General features: G+C 42.6%; 1 protein-coding gene across 1 annotated transcript in view; it reads left to right on the forward strand.

Annotated features, from left to right (window-relative positions):
* The window catches only part of EFCAB2 (EF-hand calcium binding domain 2), a 54,950-nt gene extending 37,883 nt beyond the window's left edge, over positions 1-17,067 (forward strand). Inside the window, exons 3-7 of the mRNA XM_060259259.1 lie at positions 3,378-3,450; positions 13,153-13,232; positions 14,787-14,829; positions 14,922-14,988; positions 16,821-17,067. Of these exons, the coding sequence (XP_060115242.1) occupies positions 3,378-3,450; positions 13,153-13,232; positions 14,787-14,829; positions 14,922-14,988; positions 16,821-16,936 (379 nt within the window). The 3' untranslated portion in view covers positions 16,937-17,067. The remainder of the gene's footprint in view (positions 1-3,377; positions 3,451-13,152; positions 13,233-14,786; positions 14,830-14,921; positions 14,989-16,820) is intronic.
* The last annotated feature ends 821 nt before the right edge of the window (positions 17,068-17,888 follow it).

The raw sequence follows: 17,888 nt of genomic DNA on the forward strand, positions 1-17,888 counted from the left end.
TTGTACTCTGGAGTTGAAGCATAAGGGTAGGCTTCACTCCTTTAAAACTAACTTTCAGATTGGAGGTGTTATGTTTATATACAGTAGATATTAATTAAAAGATTTATATCCCGCCTTTCCTTGTGGTTCAAATTGGCTTGTAATAATAGTTATAACATTTTGTATTTAAACCAAAAATAAATTAGTAAAGTCCAAATCTCTTCCCCTTCCCCACTTAAGAGAGTCAGTTTGGTGTAGTGGTTAAGTGTGGACTCTTATCTGGGAGTAAGGTTGCCAAGACTCCCAAGGCCTCTGGTGGGGGACTTTTTTTGTGCACAGTGCGATGACATCACTCGTAAGTGAGGTTATCATGCTGGCGATGTCACGCACAGCCACTCTAAGAGCTCCTGCTAGGGCATCCAGGGAAACCATAGAATTTTCCCCGTGAGCTCCTAGAGTGGTTGGCACGTGACGTCACTGGCATGCTGACATCACAAGTGACATTATCATGCCTCGATGTTGGGAGGAGATTTCCCACACTAGCTCACTGCAGGCTGGCTGGCTGGGCATCCCCAGAGCCGGAGAACCTCCACCCAGGAGCTTGGCAGCCCTGTCTGGAAGAACCGGGTTTGATTCCCCACTCCTCCACATGCACCTGCTGATGTGACTTTGGGTCAGCCACAAATTCTCTCAGAGCTGTTCTGCTTAAGAGCAGTTACGGGAGAGCTCTCCTTCTATAGTATCAACCTTGTCAACCAGCATTACCCCTGTCTTTTCTGGATTCAGCTTCAGTTTGTTCTGTCTTAGCAATTTTATCACAGCTTCGATGCACTGGTTCGGAATCAAGATAGTCGCATCTAGACGTTTGGATAATGAAATATAGAACTGGGTGTCTTCTGCATATTGATGACACTCAACCCCTTGTCATGGTAAAAATGTCAACAGTGTTTAATTTCTCTAAGAAAGTAGAACGCTGTTCTGTCATGCATTCTAAGTCAAATTTTCTGGCCTCTTTGGTAGCAATCCTCAACAGGACATTTGTGTGCAGTGGCAAATAATGATAAAAGCAACCAAAAAAGGAGTGAATTCAGTTCACAAAGGCACTAAATTAAAACTAACCAAAGTGAAGGCCACAGCCTGGGTATTAATAAAATAGGGGGGAGGGGCGGGATTCTGAGACAAGACATGGTGTGTGAGGGGGAGTGGGGTTCACCCATTCCGCAGTGTGAAACTGATTGACTCAAACATGATTGGTCCTGTTCAAAGAAGAAGAAGCAAAATGAAAACACTAATCTTATTTATTTCTTTGTTTTAAACCTTACGTAAAGCTTTCTAGTTTGTTTTTCCATTGCTCAGAGTATTTTAACAAATAATTAAAAATATAAACACATAAATACATTAGCAAAAATTGAAATAGCCAACCAATCTCATTCACCATCAGCCATGCAGAATAAAAAAAAGAGTCTTGCAGTTCCTCCAGAATGATAGGAGTGAAAAGGCATTCCACACTTGTTGGGGAAAGAGGCTATATAAATCAGCTGCTTCTACAGAGAAGTCCCACAACCTCTCTACCATACTTCTAACCTGACAGGTGAAAGAAATCATGAACAGACCTTGCTGTTTTACTCCAGGCTAAATGGGAAGGCACAACCTTTAGTCATGTGGGAAGTGGGCAGCAAGCTGTGTGAAAGATTTAAGACTAACATCTTTAACTGAGCTCAGAAGCAAATCAGCAGCTAATAAAACTGACATGAGTAGGTTTATACATAAACCCTATCCAACATCAGCCTGCTAACTGCATTATATAATTCTTGTAGCTTCTGAGTTTTCTTCAAAGCTATCTCCACATAGAGTACATTCAGTAGTCAGGCCTGGAAGTTACAAAAATATGGATCTGGATAGGAAGGTCAGACCAATCTGGAAGGTATGCAGCAAGCATAGATAGAAAAAAATCTTAGCAGCAGCTCCTACTCAGGTCTTGTAAAGCAGGCCAAGATCAAAGAGCATTATTTGATCTGATGAGGAAATCTGTACCCCATCAGTCATGGGTAAATCAGCCTCATGCAAAATGATGGCATATTCAACAAGCATCAGCTCTGTATTGTCTGAATTCAATTTTGTGTGCTTATGTTTTCTGGTTACTGATTTAGGTAACACTCTGAGATCAAATTAATAAAATGGGTGTTGTCAGCATGTTGATGACTTTGTACCCCAAATGAGTTAATCTCATTCAAAGGCCTTATGTAGATATCAAATAATACTGAAGACTGCTGATCCCTGTAGTCCTATTCAGCAGTTCCATATGATTCCTGTTACTCCAGCCCAGCATTCCATATTGTCAAAAATAACATAATCACCTATTTTAAATAGGGGTGTGCAAAAAAAAAACCTGGGTTTTTTTGGGGTTCAGCTATATGGAACCTGAAAAATATTGATATTTTCCAATATTTGTGAATCTCAGTACCAGTATGGTATTTGGATTCTGTAAATATTCAGGAAAGCTGATTTTTCCTGGCTCCATTATACCCTAGGGGACCAGTCAATGGTCCCTTTAGGCTATAATGGAGAATCGAGCCAGGGTATCTGGGGCTCAGGGGGCCCTGTTTTTTTAGGTAGATAGAGGCACCAAATTTGCAGCATAGCCATTAGTGCCTCTCCTAACCCCCCCCTCTCCAAGTTTCAAAAAGACTGGACAAGGGGGTCCAATTCTGTAGGCCCAAGAAGAAGGTGCCCCCACCCTCCATTGTTTCCAATCGAGGGAGGAAAGGCATTTAAAGGGAACACAGTCCCTTTTTAATGCCCTTTCCAAGTGGTGAGTTCACCAGGAAGGCATTTAAGTTTGGGTATCCAGCAATCCTGAGAAATATTTGGGATTTTTGAGGTTTGGCCATTTTGGATAACTGAAACTGAGCCCCATTTGGCAACTGGCTTAAAAATACCTCCAAATACCAATAAGGTATTTTCCAGGTATTTTTTCAGTTTAGTTTATGCCACATGCACAACCCTGAAAGGTCTACAGTATCAGCAAGGAGGTACTCCCCTGTTCTCCTATAGATAATGTGTCACCTACCTTGGGTTACTAAATGTATTGTCAACTCCAGAACCAGATGTGAACCCAGAGTAGAAAGTGTCAAGGAACATTGTCTACCTTTTTATGCACTAACAAAACCTTGTTTGCTTTGAAGCAGAGAAGCAGTTATGATATTTTAAGATGTTCTGATATTAGAAATTCATTTCGGACAATGAACACATCTTGTGAAAGCAAAGGAGCGACATATTTTTCCCTATGCAAAAATAACTGAAGACTCAATTGAAAACATTACTGATTTTTAAAAAGTTGTTGAATAAAGATTTACATTGCACTGTAGATTTGCTAATGAAAATGCTTTCTCTTCCAGGGAGATTGGCACAATTATTAGGTCACTAGGTTGCTGTCCAAGTGAGGGGGATCTACATGATATGCTTGCAGAGGTAACTTGCATATTTTTAAGTTCTACAATTTTACACCTTTAAACTATGCAGAGTATCTGGATTCCCCCCCCCCCAACCATTAGCAGAAGTTAAAAATACAATGCGTAGGATTTTCATTATTGATTCCACTGATTCTATTTATTTACATTGTATAATTTGCCTTAAGTCTCATTGAGAAAGGTGAGCCTTAAAAATTATATACACAAATAAATATTACAAAGTAGGTTTTTATTTTTCCTGTAGTGTAGGCAAAAAAAAAAAAATCATTGGAACTCAAAATCCTTGGAACATTATCTGTTCTTTGATAACCTAATATAAATATTAATAATGCTCGGTAAAGTAAGAATATTATGTTCACTAGCATTCATATTTACATATAATCTTGTCTGACAAGTATGCCCTTTCTGAACAGGTCTAAATGTTTGGAGCATTTACATAATTTTAAGTGAAAATTAAAGTTGTATGTGGGGTGTGTGTGTGTGTGTGGCACACTCTACTCTTAGGTGGAAAAGAGGACAACATGGTACCTTACCTCCAATAAGCATACTCGGGGGAGTAACTATAGATAATTATAGGTAAAATACAGTGGCTATGGAAGGTCATGCAGTCAAGTAGACAGGGATGTTTTGCCCTGGATAGCCTTATTCACCTCTCTCAGCATGGTAGTGTGTCCCTTTGGTCTAGCTTTGCAGTTTTCCCCGTTTGCTAACATAGCAAAATTATTTGTAAGGAAAATAATTATTATAATGCAAAATGGTTAGCTTCTACAGCTTGCATGATTTATGAGGCTGTTTGCTTTCCCCCATAAAACAATTAATATCTTTTAATATGTTAGTATGCTAATTTATTCCTTTCTGGATTTTCCATTAGTAGCAGAGCTGGCCCTAGACTATCTGGCACCTTCTGGTGCCCCTCCCCCACACTGATAATCACATGGGGAGCACCCAAGTTGACGCCCCACGGAAGGCCGGCTCCCTAGGCAATCTCCTAGTTTGTATGGCGACAGGGTTGGCCCTGATTAGTAGTGGGACATTATTCCTTCTGTTCCACATGTTACTATCAGATTACCTATGTTCTCATCTGACATCCAGTATTCATGCTGACTCTTCAGATAAAAAAATAAATTGTTATTTGATTTTAGTGCTACATTGTTTTTAAGTGGAATGTTTCCATTATTCCAGTGGAGGTTGATCAAAATAACAACACTGTTTTTTTAAAGTAATGAGTATTTTTATAGATATTAGAAAGAAAACAAAGGGCAAGTAAAATGAATTTTGAGATAAGCAGATTTGTTCAGAAAGGGAAGGATGCAAGTAAATGTTCTACAAAACCTGTAAAAAAGAAAACGAGCTGTTCTGAAGCTGAAACAGTAATGAATAGTTACCACTGGAGGGCAATGTTGAGTTAATAAATCTGCCCATTCTTCCTTGACTCCTGAAAGACTTGGAAATACCATGAGAATGAATAAATTGGATAAGTAGTCAGTAGAGATTTTTTTTAAAAACTGTAGGTATTTTCTATACAGTTGTTAGAATCCTCAGTTAACTAGGTTATCTTCAGTTTAAGATACGAAAATGTATCCTTCTATTTCCCATTGATGGTTATAGAATCATAGAGTTGGAAGGGACCTCCAGGGTCATCTAGTCCAACTGCCTGCACAACGCAGGAAACTCACAAATACCACCACCTAAATTCACAGGATATTCATTGCTGTCAGATGGCCATCTAGCCTCTGTTTAAAAACCTCCAAGGAAGGAGAGCCCACCACCTCCCGAGGAAGCCTGTTCCACTGAGGAATCACTCTGTCAGGAAGTTCTTCCTAATGTTGAGCCGGAAACGCTTTTTAATTTAATTTCAACCCATTGGTTCTGGTCCTACCTTCTGGGGCCACAGAAAACAATTCCACACAATCTTCTACATGACAGCCCTTCAAGTACTTGAAGATGGTGATCATATCACCTCTCAGCCACCTCCTCTTCAGGCTAAACATGCCCAGCTCCTTCAACCTTTCCTCATAGGACTTGGTCTCCAGACACCTCACCATCTTCGTCGCCCTCCTCTGGATCCATTCTAACTTGTCTATATCCTTCTTAAAACGTGATGCCCGAAACTGAACACAATACTCCAGGTGAGGTCTTACCAGAGCAGAGTAAAGCAATACCATCACTTCACGTGATCTGGACACTAGACTTCTGTTGATATAGCCCAAAATTGCATTTGCCTTTTTAGCCACCACATCACACTGTTGACTCATGTTCAAAGTATGGTCCACTAAGACCCCTAGATCCTTTTCGCACATACTACTGCTAAGACAAGTCTCCCCCATCCTATAACTATGCATTAGATTTTTCCTACCTATATACAGAACTTTATAATTATCCCTGTTAAAATTCATTTTATTGGTTTTAATCCAGTTTTCCAGCCTGTCAAGGTCATCCTGTATCCTGTTTCTGTCTTCTGCTGTATTTGCAACACCTCCCAATTTAGTATCATCTGCAAATTTAATAAGCATTCCCTCTATTCCTTCATCCAGATTGTTTATAACGATTTTGAACAAAACAGATCCGAGGACAGATCCTTGAGGCGCTCCACTCGTCACTCTTCTCCAAGAGGATGAAGAACCATTCACAAGCACTCTTTGGGTGCGATCTGTCATCCTGTTACAGATCCACCTAATGGTAACAGGATTCAAACCACATCATACCAACTTGTCAAAAAGGGCAGTATGTGGAACCTTATCAAAAGCCTTACTGAAATCAAGATAAACTATGTCTACAGCATTTCCCTGATCTAGTTAATGGTCCCTCTTGTGGTAATATCTGACTTTTTATCCCACTCTTCCAAGATGCTCAGTGTGGCATATATAGTTCTTGCATGATCTTATCCTCACAGCTTCCTGTAAGGTAGATGAGGCTAAGAGAAAAAGTGACTGGCCCAAGATCACCCAGTGATCTTCATCGATGAGTAGGCATTTGAATTTTGGCCTCCCTCGTTCTAGTTAAACATGCTATTATGCATACTGCCTGTATTTAGCAGATACAGTCATAAAATATAGATGCCTGTATTAAAAAGCATAATGTTTTCCTGTTAATGATGCAAATATAGCATGATTGACAGATGCAGGATTTAAAACACAGCTGCCTGTTCCAAATTCGGCCCTACAGAAACCCCTAGACTGCTTTTTAAAATCAAAAGACAGCTGGGCAGATGGTGTCTCACCCCTGAATGTGGTCTCCTCCTCCCTATGAAACTGCTCTTACATCCCAAAACCTAGACTCCTTTTAAAACAAAACAAAACTTGGAAGGGTGTGGATTCTGAAATGTAATAAAGTGCATTCATTCTGCCTTTCTTATAAAAGCAAATACAGTAATGTACAAATAGGACCAAGCCACAGCCATGCTTTAGCTCTTTGATGCAGAGGCTTCTAACATCTCCCATTCATAGCCTCTCTTCATCACTTTGGTGTTCCTGCAGGACCCTCTTGTTGCTCTTGCATGGGCATTTGCAGATGCATGAACAGCTCCTCAGTGTGTGCCTGCTGATCATCCCTGTCCCTGGCAACAGCCACCAGCTTCACAAGGTGCCCAGCAGTCACCTCTTGAGATGCCACAGTGCTGTCAAAGGACTGTTGACCCTAGGCCTCAGCATCTCTCAGCTCATGCCTGATCTGCAGCCACGCTCTCTACATGGACAAGAGGGTGGGAGAATGTGCTGTGCTGGACAGGAAGATGTACTGTGCTGGGTGTAAACTCTGCACCTGAGGACTAGGCAGCTGCTCTGAATCCCTAGCTCCACTAGGGACTTCACTGGCTGCAGCATCAGTGGGCAGCCCATAGTTCACCATCACAGCACCAGTCTCCCCTGTTCCCCAGTGGCCCATCCATGGAGTCGGCCCACTGGCATGCCTCATCCGCACCTGTTCACCATAGGTAGTTCCTGATGCCTGGCTTCTATGGCCCATCTCAAAGGAGTGAAGGTGCAAAGATTCTCAATAGCAGCAGAGACGGTCAGGGTGATGGAGTCTAGGGGACAACAGAAAGCAACACAACAGTAGGCAGGGCCCATGACCCTACCCCACACCCATGGCCTCCTCACCTCCATCCTCATTCACTCCTGTCACTGACATATTAGGAGTGGTCACTTTTGACTTCTGTCTGCTCCTGCCATGCAATCCCAGAACAAGTGGCAAGGGTGCAGCTTTTGGGGGAGCTCACAGAAGGGTCAGTGGGTCTGCAGTGCCACCAACATCTTCATTCCCAGATATACAGTCTCCAAGCTGTTATGTGGGCGAGTCACCTCACCAGTCCTGGCAACCAATAGCCAGGCACTGGCCTCTCCACTGAGTTAGTCACCATAGGGAAGAAAACAGGATTGAGTGGCAATGTGAATGCAGCATGGCTGCAAGGCCATATACTCACTGCACAGGACCTTGATGTTGTTGACATCTATAATAATAGGTGGAATCACCGCATGCAGCAGAGCCTCAGCACTGGCCAGACCATCCTCGACCACCTGTTTGTAGGGAATGTCCAGGGTCATGAGAGCATGCACATGCCCCTGAGTTGTCTCAAAGTTGTTCCACTACTTCAGGGTGTAAAACTCCATCAGTGCACCAGGGCCTACAGCAGAGACCCACTCCACCACCATTCACAAAAAGCATATTAGTGAGCAGTTATGGAACTGCCCATGACAATAGGGCCACACTGGCATGTTCCACTACCAGCCTCTACAGCAATACTTTCTCCATCTTGGTCAACTTTGGCTTGGTGGTGTGGGCCTGGTGCAGCCAAGAAAACATGCCACAGAGGAGTACTAGAGTAAGGCCAGGCACCATTGAATCCTCAAACTGCCCAAAGGGTTCCCAGCCCTACCCCATTGGCTACAGGATGGTTTCAGGGGAATAGCAGGGTGCCTCAGGCCACAGATCCCACCCCCTGGGGATTAAGATAAGGAATGGGGTCTAGGCTCAAGGGTGTGGGGAGATCCCCATGATCTGAGCTCACAATGTGCCCCCAGTCCTCCTAGCCACTAGATGACCCATCACGATGGAGGCCCTTCTACTTGCCACTCCTGTAAAGGGTTTGGCTGCAATGTATATCTGAGTGGCACAGAGATGCAGCAGGAGGCACTATACCAGATGTGACAAAAACCCTGAAGCTCTCCAATGATATTTGCTTGGAGTGGTTCCACATTGACAGGATAATTCTCCAAGCCATCTGTGATAATTGTCCACCCCCAGGGCTATCTCCATTCTGTAGAAGGTGTTGCTGTCCCTCTGATCTCTTGGTGCTGTTCCAGGGAGTGGTGATCACGCGCTAGAGGGTTGTTGTCTGCACTGGGGGGAGGGCTCACTTGGTGGAGGCGCAGACACAGTTTTTCTGCCACAGGTGACTGGAGTGACGCCCTGCTCCTATACCTGCTCACACCATATCCCAGAGATGAGCCAGTAGACTGGGCAACCTACAACCAGGCACAACATCAGACCCACAGGTCACTGCACAGGTCACTGCAGTGCCATATAGCCCTTTGGCTTCACTGAGCTCTTTGCCATATGTGCCATGCTCCACAACGACTGCCCAACAGTGTGTGTGTGTGTGGGGGGGGGACCAGGAGATAGGCCACTGGGGCCATCATGGGTGGGTCAGAACATCCAGGCATCACTGAGTAGAAGCAGGTCCAGGAACATGTAGGGCTGTGGGGACAATGTCGCAGGGTGGCCTGGCAGTCCTTGATGGTGCCTTGATGACTCTGGCCTGTGCCCCCCATCAACAGCACATGTGGCCATGTGGATGGTGTGACCCCCACCCATGGTGATAGCACCTGTGTGTGGCTCTATCAAGAACCACAGCTGTTGTTGTTACTAAACACCCAGCTGCTGACATGCCATAAACGACATCCAGGCCCAGGGAGTATATGTCACGCCCTAGAGGCCTGCTAAAGGGAAGGGAGAAAATAAAATAACTTGGGAAAACTTAAAAGAATAACATGTTGGTTCTTTTGGTCAGTGTGTTGTCAGGTCCCAGATCTACCAAATAAAAGGCAAAACTTATGGAAAAATATAATCCTTTATTTACAGGATGAGGGAATAGGGAAACATAAAATGGGATATAAAAACGAAGTAAAATAAATTCACTGTGCACAGAGGAACACCAAAGAAAATCCTGAGGCAATTTGCCTTCTTCCCCTACACTGGACTGTGTAGTCAGTTCAGCCAATTACCTATGCTATACTCACTGATGCTCATACAGTCAGGCCCACAACACCAGGAGTCCCATCCTCCTTGACCTCATTGTGATGATACTTTCTTCTTGATGTGTTGACTTGAAGAAGACTTCTAGAGTTCTCTGAGTGTTGGTGGGCACCTACCCTGATTATATCCTGGCTAGTCAATTAGTTAGTCAATTGCTGATGCGATCTAATCTCGGAGTTGTCATCTAGCCTTGGCTTTAGATGCTAACCTGTCAAGGCTAGATCTGAATGATCTATCTGTCACTGTGGGCTGACTTCACAGGTGTGACAAATTACCTTTCACCTTAATTGGTAAGTGCTTGTTATCTTAGCACACTACTGGTGCAAATCCTGGCAAACTTATATACATATAAAGACATTGAGTCACACAAACACTTAGATGTTTTACAGTTTCTTGACAGGCTCCTTTGGCTCCCTTCTCCCTGTAATTTCTCCCCACCATTCACATACTACAGCAGCAAAGGGCCAGGTTCCATCCATCTCCATGTAGGAGTCACACACCAGGTGACTCACAGAGAGCCCTTCTTCAACAAAGAAGAGGAGGCCAAGGCCACTATTTACAGGTGGTCTGTGAGCTCTGCAGCTTGTTAGAGCCAGCAGGACCCAGGGACCTTGTGCCAGAAGCCAGGACAGTCTTGTGATTGACTTTTTCTCAAGTGAGACCAGCAGGGGACTGAGCCATCCATGGATGGCATGACAGCCTCGGACCAAGACATTATGGGTCCTGTCCCTCCCCAGTCTGTCCCATTGGGGGTGGGTGCACCCTATGCAAGCGCTTGAGGGCATCCCTGGCCCATTCAGTGGTCCATGAATGGACTGCCAGGTGGTCCCATGCTGCACCTAGTGCCTGGCCAAACATATTCTGTGGCTGAGATGGGTGGGACTGACCATGATATATCCATGCTCCCATTCCTTTCCACGAGCATGTTGCTCATGGCTGTACTTCACCAGCCCTGGCAACCAATAGCCATGTACTGGCCTCTCCACTAACTGTAGTCCTGCACTAACTGTAGGCTCAACTGGACAAGATGGCAACCTTCCAGCAGTGCCCAAGTGCTCTTGTATGAGATAGAACCGTATACGTACAGCCTCCTATTGGCTGTTGGAGATCTGCTATGTGGCAGATGGCCCATAGGCCTCAAGGACATAAAGGGGCTGTGGGTGAGAGCTCAGACCTCCTTGGTGCACCACCTGGCCAACACTCCCTGACTGATTGGAGCACTCATGAAGCCTGGCTTACCAGTCTCTTAGGACTCCCCCCCCTCATTGATTTGCATGTGTTGCTTGTACTATTGCTGTGCTGGCACTCAGAGTAAAGTGTTTGGAGTAAGGGTTACAGTTTATTCAAGGTTAGGTTCTGCCTTCTGTCTGTTGTGGGGTGGGCCCTCCAAGGGGGCAGAGCATCAGGGACTGGCCAAATGGGCTCCCCAAGCCTGTGTGGGGACTGGTTTCAACTGAGGGTGCAGCTCAGGGTGGCGGACCAAGGACCTGTAGTTGGCAGCTGTCCCCTAACACTGTGTTGCCATCTACCAAAGCTGTCTGGGTGTGGTGACATCCCTGGCTGGGAGGGTGGTGGTTCAGTGGTGTGCATGGGGGACCAGTGAAGGAAGGGCTTGAAGTGACATTGCTTCTCAAAGGAACATAAAAGGAGACCCAATAGATGTTGTTTACCTTCACTTCCAGAAAGCTTTTGATAAAGCTCCTCATCAAAGGCTCCTTAGTAAGCTCGAGAGTCATGGAGTAAAAGGACAGGTCCTCTTGTGGATCAAAAACTGGCTAATTAATAGGAAGCAGAGAATGAGTATAAATGGGCAGTCTTTGCAGTGGAGGACGGTAAGCAGCGTGGTGCCTCAGGGCTCAGTACTGGGTCCCGTGCTCTTTAACTTGTTCATAAATTATTTGGAGTTGGGAGTGAGCAATAAAGTGGCCAGGTTTGCAGATGACACTAAATTGTTCAGGGTGGTGAGAACCAGAAAGGATTGTGAGGCACTCCAAAGGGATCTGTTGAGGCTGGGTGAGTGGGTGTCAACGTGGCAGATGAGGTTCAATGTGGCCAAGTGCGAAGTAATGCACATTGGGGCCAAAAATCCCAGCTACAAATACAAGTTGATGGGGTGTGAACTGGCAGAGACTGACCAAGAGAGAGATCTTGGGGTCGTGGTAGATAACTCACTGAAAATGTCAAGACAATGTGCGATTGCAATAAAAAAGGCCAACGCCATGCTGGGAATTATTAGGAAGGGAATTGAAAACAAATCAGCCAGTATCATAGTGCCCTTGTATAAATCGATAGTGCGGTCTCATTTGGAATACTGTGTACAATTCTGGTCACCGCACCTTAAAAAGGACATTATAGTATTGGAAAAAGTCCAGAAAAGGGTAACTAGAATGATTAAAGGTTTGGAACACTTTCCCTATGAAGAAAGGTTGAAACGCTTGGGGCTCTTTAGCTTGGAGAAACGTCAACTGCGGGGTGACATGATAGAGGTTTACAAGATTATGCATGGGATGGAGAAAGTAGAGAAAGAAGTTCTTTTCTCCCTTTCACACAATACAAGTACTCATGGGCATTCAATGAAATTGCTGAGCAGTCAGGTAAAAACATAAAAGGAAGTACTTCTTCACCCAAAGGGTGATTAACATGTGAATTCACTGCCACAGGAGGTGGCGGCAGCTACAAGCATAGCAAGCTTCAAGAGGGGGGTTAGATAAAAATATGGAGCAGAGGTCCATCAGTGGCTATTAGCCACAGTGTGTATATATATGTATATATAATTTTTTTGGCCACTGTGTGACACAGAGTGTTGGATGGGCCGTTGGCCTGATCCAACATGGCTTCTCTTATGTTCTTAACATCTATAAGGTGGTCACTGGCCTGGGATTCTGCCATCGGGCACAGCCTTGACTGCTCTGGGTTGATGTGCCTGTAGGAATCAGGTCCACAGGGGTCTGCATCTGCTTCATCCCCTGCCCTGTCAGTGAATTGTGCTCTGTCGGAAGCTCTGGTAGAGCAACCCTCTGTGCTAGCAGGGGAGGTGGCAACACCAGTGTGCTTCATCAGTTTATCTCTGGATTATACTGGTATATCTCTCAGGGATATGCTGCTCTAGCATATGATCAGCTCCCTAAGTGCTCCCCCCTCCCAGGATTGTGCTAAAACTCTATAAGCAGGATCTGGATCACTTGATATTTTGTACAGAGGAAGTAAGTTCTCTTTCCAAGGCAATGTATATGTGGCCAATGGGGAAGGAGAGAGATGTGGGTTGGCCTCCTCTCCAACCGTTTCTGCAATATAGTACAATATAGTACAGATGCCCCATTGGGCACCATCAGTACATTGAGTCAAGCAGCATTTTTGCATTTCTTGTACAGTTTCATGTTGTTATTGGCTTGTTTTAGCTTGAGAAATAGTTCTCCCGTTTCCTGTATATGTCACATTCTTTGTTTTTTAGGTGGAAGAAGAAGAACCAACTGGGTTTATTCGTCTGGAAAAATTTCTTCCTATGATGACTAGAGTATTAGTCGAAAGAAGGTAGCAGAAAAAAAGCATGCAAGTTTGGTAATGTGTATGTGTGGTTGGTTTTCATTGGGGTCCATTCATAATAGCATCATGGATAAAATGTTTTGATGGTAAATGTGAAAAAGTAGACCTTGCTTTAGGCAACCACTAAAACGGGGGACAGCCTACAGACAGCCTTCAGATTCCTCTTCTGCCTTATTGTAAATATCTTTCCAGATAATTTAATTAAGATTATCTTTATTCAGAAGTGAACAATTTTGAAATCAATTATTTTGTGTTTTAGTAGATGGATAGATAGATGTAGATATAATTAATTTCAGATCATAATATAAATTAATTGGAAAGATATGCTGAAAAATTCATAGCATGTACAGTAAATGTACCTCATTAAAAGCACAAAGGTCATGATGTAAAATTATTTTTAAAACCTGCAATAATTTTGAATTTGAAAATGGACTATATGGATTTAAATTTCACATTAGCAGTAATAAATGAAGTTTTGCTCAAAAACTTCCTGAGGCAGTCTTATGTCATCAGTTGGTATTGGATATTACAGCTATGTCTACACTCAGTAGTTTCAGCATGAGTTCACAAAAGTGTATGCTGAAATAAATGTTGTTAGTCTTTTAAGGTGCAACTGATTTCTCCTTTATTTTTACTGCAGCAGACTAGCACAGCGAGCCCACTGGGATTATTGTAATTATTTTAGTATTCTTATTTCTAAGAATGAGTATCTGTTTAGGAGTCATTTCTTAACATGCTAGCCCTTAAAATTAATCCCAGATGTGTTGGGGCTAGCATTGTTATTCAGTCTTTAAGCAAAGGCATTTCAAAGTGCAACATGTTCTAGGGTCCCAGTACTAAAAATAGATTTTGAGGCAAAGCCTGGTAAATCCTGGATTAACTAAACCTAGAGGTTTGACAGTTCCCTTTCCAAGCTGCTTATTTTGGAATGGAATATAAAAACTGCACATTCTATCCTAAATAAGATGTTCATTATAGAGTTGTGTGATCATGTGTGTTTCTACTATTACTGACCAACTCATTTAGTTTAGGGTCATATCATACATGATGTCAAAGTTCTGTGATTAGGAATCCAAACATGTTATGTGGGGCTAAAAAGCAGCTCTGGGAAGACCTGGAATGAACCAAGGCCACAGCCCTGGGAAGGAGAAATTAACTGTTCTTTCTCTGTGGCCTTTGCCCTTGGGACTTGTGTTTGTTGTCTTCTCTTATAGGGCTTAAAACAGCTGGAGAGATGCATTTTTCAGTCAGGAAAACAGTGAGGGCAGGAAGTGAATTATTCCTCCAGTGCTACAGCTTCTTAGGGCTATATAACAGGTTTGCAGTTCCAAACATAGAGAGATTGGCACTTAGGATGGAATATAACATCAAGCCACTGATCCTTTAAAAACATGGCCCTAAAATGATGTTTCTCATTTTGATGTTACACTGATTCCATAGATGGATACCAGCCCAAATTGGATGGGGTGAGGGGGACTCCATTTTCCAAAGTAACCCTTTACATTAATATTACAGCACTATTTATTTATATAATTATTTCAGATTCCGGCCAATTCCAGAAGATATTCTTTTACGTGCATTTGAGGTCTGTACCAAGAACAAAAATCTACTTATGGGGGGATTTTTTTTCTGTAAACCTTCAGACAATAATAAAAATCTACATTCTCTTATTTTTAGGTTTTAGATCAAAATAAATGTGGACATCTTACTAAAGAGGAGTTGGTGAAGTATATGACTGAAGAAGGTAAAAAGTCTTCCTTCAAATTAGCTTTACATTTGTATGATACCATGAGCACCCTGTGTGGCAAGATATGGACCCTGGGGATTAGCAGCTGGAGACCTGTGAGCAAAACATCCAGCCAGGGGAAAGGGAGCGAGGGAGCAGTGGCTGGAGTAATTTTTGTGAATGGTGGGTGGGCCCATAAACCCCCTCCCCACTTGATCCTACAAGAAATCTAGTTGCTGACCATATTGGCTTCATATTCTGTATACCTTCCTAACACCTGTCTGCAATTTATATCCATACACATGGATGTATGAGAGAAAATGTTTTACCACTGTTTTGTCACTTTTGTGATCCTTTTGCACCTTAATTGTACTAATATGAATAATGCATTCCTGCATGTGATTCGCACCTTTCCTTCGTTTGCAATTAACATAGGAAGCATTTTAAAAAAAACCTTCATATATTATGTGCTTCACCTAAACCCAAAGTATAATAATAGGAGCACTTTCAAACATCAGATTTTCTAACTAATAATAATTGGAAACCTGGAAGAAAAAACGAGAAACACTTAAAAGAAAGATTTATAAGAGCAGTTCAGATTCTGGTTTTGAAACTCCGTTTTAGAAAGTACCAAAATTGTATGTGGGGTGTATTTAATACCCCAAGCCTAATTCCAAAGTCCATCTATCACTAAGCAAATTTGTATTTGTGGTAGCAGAAGCAAGGCTTGGATACAACAGAGTATTTCTGCCCACAGGAAGGCAACTTTCTCCCCCCCCCTTCCACTGCAACCACAAATGCTCCCTGGAATGTTGTTCTGGGGGACAGGATGCCCAAGAATAGCAGTTCTGGAAGCATTCTGAGCTGCAGCAAAAAGTGAGGTGAAAAAATTGGGTTCCATGGACAGAAGTCCTTCTGTCTGTGGAAATGCTCCATTGGATTCATCCCTGAGTGTTGACTTTGAACCCAGGATGCTAGAAAGCTACCATAAGCTGTGAATGAAAAAATATATCTTTGTTAAACAACATTTAGGCCGTTTTCCCACTTACCTTACCCCGGAGCAACGTCCCTCTTCACCGTGCGTCTGCGCGGATTTCGCACAAACTGCTGCGCAGCACCAGGAAGAGCTGCGTAGTCCCGGGGCTTTTGTGTCACAAATGTAAACTGCTTTTTGGCGGTTTACATTTGCGACGCAAAAGCCCCGGGACTGCGCGGCTCTTCCTGGTGCTGCGCAGCAGTTTGTGCGAAATCCGCGCAGACGCAGCGTGGTGAAGAGGGACGTCGCTCCGGGGTAAGGTAAGTGGGAAAACGGCCTTAGTGTTTCATACCATTCATTATCTGGATCAATTTTTCTTTGCAGAAATCAGTGGACTTTTTTTAACCAGAACACATTACATTGGTTGGGGTAAAAAAGCATGCCCAATGATGAAATCTGTAGATTTCTGGGGTGGTTTTATGCTTTTCCATTTACAGGAAGAAAACTGAAGTGGCTGTGTTTGGGGACACTGCTGTTGAAACATTTTTGTATGTTTTCTGCCCAAAAAGTGCAAAAATATTCCCCCAGGTTATTTCCAGATGGTTTAAAGCCTTCATTTATTTTAACATAACCATAGGACTGATTCAAACCTCTGTTGTAGGAAGCCCATATTTGCCATTTATATTTGCATTATACTTAACAGATGTTCATGCATAAAATGGTACAGGTACATCTTGATGTTGTATGGAACAGATATAAAATAATTATAGTTATTAGTGATGTAATGAAAGAGCAAAGAAAAAACAAATCACACTAGGAAGATTAAACAGTAGAAAATATAACAGCAGCGTTATAACTATTCTTTCTGCTACAGGTGAACCTTTTACACAGGAGGAAATGGAGGAAATGCTCTCTGCTGCTGTAGATCCAGAAACAAATACTGTGCGCTACAAAGATTACATTTCAATGATGGTTGTGGATGAAAACTAAGCACTTCTTGTGCAGTTTATGGGTCTGAACCTTCTACTTTTACATATCAACTAATTTTCACTGAAGTTGTGCTGTATTTGCTATGAAATTGCTGCAGAATCCAACTTAAAGGCTAATGTTGGAATAATTTATCTGTGGAAATATTGTCCTTTTTACTTAGTAAAAAGTTGCTGGTTAAAATTGTGAATCTCTTTAGGGAAAACTTGATATAAGGATGACAAGACACATAAAATTCAAAGAAAACCTTTAGTAGATAGCTTTAAGGACAAAATTATTCAATAATGATTTAATGAATTCTGATATCAGCAAAGGGAAATAAGCAAATATGTGATGATATAACTAACATTTTGAGTTAACTGGAAATCAGCTTTTGTATTTAAAATCTGTACCTTTGCTCAATGTAGGTTTGTGAACTTAACAAATGTTATTTTTTTGTTAAGTTTTAAACCAAGATGACATTGTTGTTCAGGAAGTTCTGCAAAGCTCTGCTTAAAAGCCATAAGGCCAGAAATCTATGGGGGAGATTTTGTTGCAAGTATTTTCTGGAAACTGGAAGCAAAGCATTGGCAAGGATCCCTGACTTAGTAACACTCTTTTACTATTGTTTCAAGACAAGCTGTTTGTTGACTTTCAGGTATGTTGTAAGGCCTCTCTTTACACATGGTATGTTTTTAATCCATCCTAGGAAGCAATTGCATCTGCAAAGATTCTTTTGTGTTTGTGCTTAAGGTCTCTTCAGAGATTACAACATCACAGTAGATTGTTGATATTGTTTAATATTTACCTAGAAGTAGTGGGGGGTCTCATTAGGACCTGGGTTAGGGTTGCCAAGTCCAATTCAAGAAATATCTGGGGACTTTGGGGGTGGAGCCAGGAGACAATGGGGGTGGAGCCATAAGCAAAGTTGTGACAAACACAATTGAACTCCAAAGGAACCACACACCTTTTAAAT

Source organism: Heteronotia binoei, chromosome 1 (genome assembly GCF_032191835.1).
Source record: "Heteronotia binoei isolate CCM8104 ecotype False Entrance Well chromosome 1, APGP_CSIRO_Hbin_v1, whole genome shotgun sequence".
NCBI classification, from domain to species: domain Eukaryota; kingdom Metazoa; phylum Chordata; class Lepidosauria; order Squamata; family Gekkonidae; genus Heteronotia; species Heteronotia binoei.